This window comes from Garra rufa, chromosome 15, assembly GCF_049309525.1.
Source record: "Garra rufa chromosome 15, GarRuf1.0, whole genome shotgun sequence".
NCBI classification, from domain to species: domain Eukaryota; kingdom Metazoa; phylum Chordata; class Actinopteri; order Cypriniformes; family Cyprinidae; genus Garra; species Garra rufa.
Window position 1 is genome coordinate 21904828 of NC_133375.1, and position 7865 is coordinate 21912692.

At 35.1% G+C, this 7865-nt stretch overlaps 1 protein-coding gene across 1 annotated transcript; it reads right to left on the reverse strand.

Moving 5' to 3' along the window:
• Positions 1-582: 582 nt before the first annotated feature.
• Positions 583-2376, reverse strand: tcf15 (transcription factor 15). Its single transcript, XM_073819611.1, has 2 exons — positions 1712-2376; positions 583-1042 (listed from the first exon to the last, which is right to left on the reverse strand). The coding sequence occupies exons 1-2, from the start codon at positions 2195-2197 to the stop codon at positions 977-979; spliced, it is 552 nt and encodes a 183-aa protein (XP_073675712.1). The 5' UTR covers positions 2198-2376; the 3' UTR covers positions 583-976.
• Between the last annotated feature and the right edge of the window lie 5489 nt (positions 2377-7865).

A 7865-nucleotide genomic window follows, 5' to 3' on the forward strand; every position in this document is an offset into this window, starting at 1 on the left:
AAATAAGTTTAAAATCAGTTTTTAAATAAAGTTCAAATTACACATTACAGAAGCTGAATCATCTATAGTTATTATATATGTGACCCTGGATTACAAAACCAGTCATAATTTCTTAAAATGGACACACATCTGAATACATCTTTATACATCTGAAAACTGAATAAATAAGCTTTCTAGGATGTATGGTTTGTTAGGATAGGTCAATATTCGGCTGAGATACAACTATTTTAAAATCTGGAATCTGAGGGAGCAAAAAAATTTAAATATTGAGAAAATCGCCAAGTTGTCCAAACATTCTTAGCAATGCATATTACTAATCAAAAATTACATTTTGATATATTTACAGTAAGAAAATTTATCAGATATCTTCATGAACATGATCTTTAACTAATATCCTAATGATTTTTGCCATAAAAGAAAAATTAGGTTTTGTGGTCTAGGGTCACATATATAAACGTTATAACGACGTCCCATTGCACACCTAATTTTGTGCTTACTCATCATCATTATTTAGTTTTTCTATAAAAAAAAAAATATGAAAACGTTTGGTTTACAGATTTATTGGTGTAATAGAATGTGAAATTAAATGAACGTTCAACCCAAAACATCCCTCCAAAAAGTGCTTATTTTTTCATGTGCCATCCACGCATAACTGAAAGAGGACATTTGAAATTTGCAAAAATATATTTTATTTCACCATGGTGTTTTCACAATTTTTTGTATAAAATGTATAAATTCTCTTTAACAAAAAAGAAAACGACAAAGAAAACAAATATGTATGCACTGCATTTTAAACGTTCACATCTCTATACAAAACAGTAAAACACACAGAGAAAAAGTACAAAAACTCAAAATCAACTCTTGTTTTGAATGGCGAGTCTTCTGAAAATCTCCGTTGCGAGGAGTCTCGCTCACCTCTCGCGCTCCCTGAGTTGCGGCTTCATCTACATCTTCTTCATCTTCGCTGCTGCTGCTGCTACCGGCGCGTTACACGCAATGAAGCGATTCCCCGCATACGGACACAGTCAGATCCGTCCTTTATCTGCGAAAACACACAGACAAAACAAAAGGTTATTAATTTCATGTCATATATATATATATACACAAATATATGATTTAGGCTATCTTTCTGTGATTATGGCCTATAAATTCTGTCTTTTCACGCCATTTTTGCTTTATTCGACGCTTAGAGATGCCATGAACTTTGTTTTTATTTTTAGTCACGAGTTTATAAATGTTGGGAATCAGCTCACGCAGGCAGTTTAGGCCTTGATAAAGTTTTTAATGTATGACAGGGACTGAGTAAACTATTATGTAGAAATAAAGTTAGAATATTTAAAACTTCTTTTTAATTATTATCTGGCACACATGTGTCCAAATACATTAGGCCTTTCAGAAGATCAAATGTTAAAAGTTAAAAAAGCTGTCATTGAATATGGCTTAATTACAACTAATAACAATGTGTTTTGTTTTTTTTTTTTTTTTTTAAGCTCTTAAATCTAATTTGTGTATACATAGTGCTTTATTCTTAAAATTGCTCTCTTTAACAGCCCGTATTAAGGTCCTTCACAATTTATGAGGTGCGTTTATTTGCACATCCTGCCCATTTGCCATTCATAAATGTTTACTATTACAAAGATAAATGTTTATTACTATTTCTATAGACCGTGTCTATATCCAAATGCATCATTTTAACATTCTCTAGTCTTACCCCTTTTCTCTGGCTGCTGAGGCAGAAAGTACATATGGTGCGCGGCTGCTTTCCTCCACTGTCCCCTTGCGCGCTGTAAACGGCGCTGATGCACGGCTGCGCGTCCTCTCCTCCGTCCCCTATCAGGAGCACATTGGCCAGATGTGAGATGTAACTGGAGGCTAAGCGCAGAGTCTCAATCTTTGACAGCTTTCTGTCCACCGGCTCGGTGGGAATAAGAGTCCGTAACGCTGTGAAGGCAGTGTTGACGCTCTGCGTCCTGTCGCGTTCCCGCGCGTTCGCTGCGTTCCGTTGCTTTACAATAACCACACTGCCCACCGTGGATTTGCGCGACATCCGCCGCCGCTTCTCCTCACTGGGACAGCAGCCGTAGCTCTGCTCCGAGCTGCCGTCGCTCTCGCTGCGGTTTTCCTCATCCTCAGACATCATGGCAACATCCGGGTACGCTAGATGAGTGGCCATGGGCCGCAGCATGGCAAATGCCATCACTGAAAAAATTCTTTGGACTCCGATCTCTTTTTTGATGAAAGTATCCAAAATGAAACGTTGTCTTGTTGTCAAGCACTAGCCACGCAAACACTGCATCGCCAAACCCTGATGTGTGTGTTTCAGCAGTTGATCAATCTCATCACATGGTAAAGATCCTCTTGATGTGCGTCCTTACAGTCATTCCATGCGAGAGCAGCTGAAGCAGGAGCAGCGTGCGCGTTCTTATAGGATCAGGGAGGAGCGGTCACTGATATGCAAATAACCAAAGCTACAGTTTAACAGACTAGCTAAATCATATTTGAGTACAAAATAACTATTTTTTATATACTTATTAGTTGCTAACAAATGAAAATACATGCAGGGATAAAGAAAAGCATTAAGAACACTCAGAAATAAAGGTACAAAAGCTGTCACTGGGATGGTACCTTTTCAAAAGGTACACTTTTGTACCTATTACACTGTAAAAAGAAATCCCCAGTTTCAACTTATAAACTTAAGTTTAGCAGCTGCCTTAAAATTTTAAGTTAAATCAACTTAAAAGTACAAGTCATTTTAACTCATTTTATTGTCGTGAGTTGAAATAACTTGTAGTTTTAGGTTAATTTAACTTAAAATTTTAAGGCAGCTGCTAAACTTAAATTTTTAAGTAAACTGGGGATTTTTTTTTTTTTTTACAGTGTAGGCTTACCTATGTAGCCTACCTTTAAGGTACCAAAATTGACCCTTTAGGTACAAACATGTACCTTTTGAAAAGTTACATCTTTTGTAGGCTAACTTTATTTTTGAAAGTGAACTGAAAAATAAAGTTATGCATTCACATAAAAATACTAAAAGGTATGTTTTTGGAGCATGCATGGCAGTATGGCATTCATATACCATGCACTCCTAGGAAAAAAGGTACAAAAGCTGTCATTGGGGTACCTAAAGCCTGCATATTTAGTACCTAAAAGGTATGCTTCAGTGATAGCTTTTGTACCTTTTTTGTGTAAATAGATTGAGTTTCAATTCTATAGTAACTTGGTATTGCCTTTTGTCCCATCCGTATCATGGTACTGCCACAGTAATGTAACGCTACTTTATGTTTAATAGATGTATAGTTAAAACAAAATTTATTCAGACACCTTCAACATGTTTCACATTATCACGGTTTATTCTCTATAGTTTAGAAAATGCTAATAAAATATGACAAGAACTCAGAGTTAAACTGTGTCAGAACAAATTTATCTTGATAATGTCATATAACTTAGATAGAAATGCTATGTAATGGATTACAATCAACCAAAAATGTAGACAACTGTTAGTATGACAATATTTACACAACTATCAATACTTACCAAGCAATGCTTAATTTTGTTCAGTCTGTAGTGTAAAAATGTCACATTTACAATTAAAGAAAAAGTACTTAAGCAAAACATGGTCAGGTCAAAGTTTCTGAATAATTTTGGTGCCAGATTTGTATCAATTTTACTGGTAAACCACAGTATGAAGATTTTTTTGGGTATAATATCACAGTTTATTTTGCTATCCTCACTTACATAAATTAACTTGTGCAGTAAAATTAAATATCAAAAAATATACCTGGTCTCTGAATAATTTTTGGTTTGACTGTATTTATAATTTCTAATATATTTTATTACGATATATTGTATTAATGATTTAATTAGTTTATTATTCCTCGTGTTATAGGCCTATTATTGTTGCTGATGAAATACTGCAATTGTGTTTCATGTCGTTTGTATGTTTCTTGTTGCAAGATTGTTTCCTATTAATTCCTATTCTACTTTGCTTTTGTCTCTATCAGATGTACTGTAAAAAAAGTAAGTTTAATTGCTGCTTTACATGTTTAAATATTGAAATGACAACCATGTAAGTTAATTGCATTTTTTAGACTTAGAATTTATTTATTATTATCATTGTGCAATGTGCAAATGAAGAAACTTTTAACTTTTAAATACAAGAGTTCGTCGAGTAATACGACCCTTCACTGGGAAAAACAGAAGCTGCACCTGCAAGTAGCTCTCGGCCGGTGATTATCCTCTGAATTTACTGCTTTTATTGCTCGGCCATTTGACAGCGAGGCGTTTAAAACAACACCGAGCCTATAATGAACGCGTAACAAACACGCTGGCAAACGCACTGTAATGGCGCGAAGATAAATATGTTTATTTACAGAAGCACTTACCGTCAGTAAATGTTAGAAAAACAAATAAAGAATTCAAATGTCATTCTCATTCATTCGGGGTTTCCAAACGGAACTGCTCTAGTGTGTATATTTACTATTAAATAGGGTCCTAATATTCGCTGAGTCACATTGGGTATTACTGATTTTGTTAAGTGAGAGTTAAGTAAGAAACCCACTGTGGTTTGTTTTCATTCAGTGGCTCAAAAAACGCGAGAGCACGATAAAGAACAGTAGGGGTCTCTCTCTCTCAACCCTTTTATTTTTCTCACTTTTTTGTTTTCTTTTCTTCTCTGATACACCCACACTAGTCTGTTTTTATTTTTAATAGCCTACACAGACAGATTTGTCCGCTTTCATTCTTATGTCCTACATTTGATTCCTCTGCTTCACACTCACACATTTAAGTTTTCACTTTCCTTCCTGTCATAATTCACGACTGACCTTGTCATATAAGAATAACTTGTCTCACTGCTTCACGATCATGCTCTGACTAAGTTTCTGTTTCAATTCAAAGGAACGAAAGCCTTTAAATCAGCCATATGGGCATATGTGACCAAACTCACTAACCTGTGACCTCTCATCTTTGACCTCAGCTTATGTGCTCAAGCAATGTGGTCATCCTCATTTTGTCCATTAATCGCTTAGTTGCAATATGCATAACTAAATTCTTCATTGGAACAAAGATTTTATTATGGAAATGTATATTTCTGGGCATTTTCAACTGAATCTTGTTTTGACAAGAAGATAAAAGCAGGTTTCTTTAACTCAGGTTATGTAATTAGCAAGAAAATAAGATTAATTTGACATAATTGTGTTTGTTGATCTCTCGACTGTTGGTTTGAAGCCGAGGGTCAGAGGTTCTGCTTGAGTCTATGAGCTTCTGCTGGGGCTGAGCTCACGCAGAGATGCTTTGTTTATAGCCAGAAAAGGGTGTTGGGTAAATAAACATGAGGCAGATGTTAAGAATGATCTAAGAAAGAGAGAGTGAGACAGTGGCAAATGGTTTCCAGACCCTCTCATTTATTTTCTCTGTGTTTCCATGGCCCGTAATATGTCACTTTGAGCAGCTTTCACAAACATGCCAGTGTCACTTAAACCTAAGACTTTCTGTCCCCTCAGCTGCACCAACAACCCCCTTCCAACATCTACGACACCTACGACATTTTCAAAACACCTGCATGCTGTTTTTACAAGCCTGGTGGGCAATAATCAAAGAAGCTATGTTGATCCATACAATAATGTAGATGTTCAAACCAATTACTAATTAAACATTTATTAGTCTTAGTTCATGTTTATTTCTTAATTTATTCCTTTATTTGAATTTTAGGTTTAGCTGCATGAACTTATGTTAATAAATGTAATGTCTCACCAATTTTTTGCTAGTTAGTTATTTATCATGCAATGACAGACTCAGTGTTCTCATATGTGTTGGATGGGACGAGTTAGTGAGGTAAGACTGCAGCTGAATACACAGATTTACAGGGCCAATAACATAATTTCAGAGAGAAATAGACAGGCTTGTTTAGTAGGAAGGAGAGAGGGGCTCATACATAGAAACTGTAGGGTTCACACTTTTGAGTGAGAAGAACAGGTGTGTGTGTGTTATGGGAAGAGGGGGTAGACTACACTATAAGAACTTTCCCTCTATAATGCAACCCACTATCTGTGGTACTGTGTTGAATTATTTGATGTTCAAGCTAAGCTCAATCAACAGCATTTGTGGCGTAATGGTGATTACCACAAAAATAATTTAGACTTGTGTCATTTTCTTTTTAAAATAAACAGTTAAAGTAAACGTAGGAGTATTTGAAAGCAGAATTTTGTAGCTTAGAATTTAATAAAAGCACTAACATTTAAGGAATAATTATCAAAAAATGAAAATTTGCTGAAAATGGTTACAACCTGAACTAATGACAAAAATGTACCTGTGGGAACTTTTTCGCAAGACGTGAAATACGTACCAGTAAGTACATATCACTGCAGTTTCCAACAGAAATTAACATTAGAAGCGGTAAAACAGTGAGCACTTGTAATTATTTTCATACAGTTAATTACAGCTCCATATATTTCATATATATATTTAATATAAATTTATAAAGTATATGTGACCCTGGACCACAAAACCAGTCATAAGGTTAAATTTTACAAAACTGAGATGTATACAACATATGAAAGCTCAATAAATAAGCTTTCTATTGATATATGGTTTGTTAGGATAGGACAATATTTGGCCGAGATACATCTATTTGAAAATCTGGAATCTGAGAGTGCAAAAAAATCAAAATACTGAGAAAATCACCTTTAAAGTTGTCCAAATTAAGTTCTTAACAATGCATATTACTAATCAAAAATTACATTTTGATATATTTATAGTAGGAATTTTACAAAAAATCTTCTTGGAACATGATCTTTACTTAATATCCTAATGATTTTTGGCATAAAAGAAAAATCTAGAATTTTGACCCATACTATGTATTTTTGGCTATTGCTACAAATATACCCCAGCGACTTAAGACTGGTTTTGTGGTCCAGGGTCACATATTTATATATTTTACTTTCTGGATGTAACAAGAGTTATAGAGCAATAGGTTGTTTTTCATGTCCGCTTGTTGAAGCGACCCCAATAACGTGGTATTTAGCCCCTGGAATGTGAATTTTACCAGGGGACCCCTGCCAAAAATGTGTATTTTACCCCCTGGAATGCAATTTGTACCAGTGGACCCCCTTTGAAGATTGGGCTAGTTTTGAGTAGCAATTGGGTGGGTTTTGTTGTGAAAACCTGGCAACCCTGTGTGAAATACAAATACATTTCAAAGACAAAGCTGTTTTGTAAATTGCACAACAGGTAATATGCATTTACGTGTCGAAGGCATAGCTTGCTAGCAATCTAGGCTGTAGTAATTAAGTCGCAACTGAGTGGGCGAACGACTGATGCTAATGCGCTCTAGTTATTAGGGGAGGGCCCATGCTCAGTGGCTCCAGTGCGTCATTGAAACGTGATTTCAGGCCTGCCCATAAAATACAAAAATTGTTTAACTCTACAGTTCGGTACTACATGTACAGTGTTTTCAGCAATACATTTCTAACATTTATAATGTGTTTAGAAACAATTTTCTAAATTGCCCAGTGTTGGGAAAAGCTACTTTTAAAAGTAATGCATTACAATATTGTGTTATACTCCCTAAAAAAGTAACTAATTACGTTACTTAGTTACTTTTTATAGAAAGTAATGTGTTACATTACTTTTGCTTTACTTTTTAAATCTGGACAGGGCTTGCTTGTTTTTAGTATAAAAAGTTTTATTTTTGGCAAATGTAAAAGCCCTCTTACACCAAAAAAGCCTCAGGCTGAAGGAAAAGTAAATTCACGTCTGTACAGTAGAACGGAGAAGAAAGTTTAACACTTCAGCAATAAAAAAAAGAACAAATGTTGGTTTATCTTGAGCAATTTTTGCTTATTAGTATTACTGTACTGGATCACTGG

What these genes read in the sequence shown, in the direction of transcription:
- tcf15 (XM_073819611.1), bottom strand. Translation starts at nt 2,197, where the DNA reads ATGGCATTTGCCATGCTGCGGCCCATGGCCACTCATCTAGCGTACCCG. An exon ending in TCAGCAGCCAGAGAAAAGGG is followed by an intron (nt 1,043 to 1,711) that starts GTAAGACTAGAG and finishes GTGTTTTCGCAG; the next exon opens with ATAAAGGACGGATCTGACTG.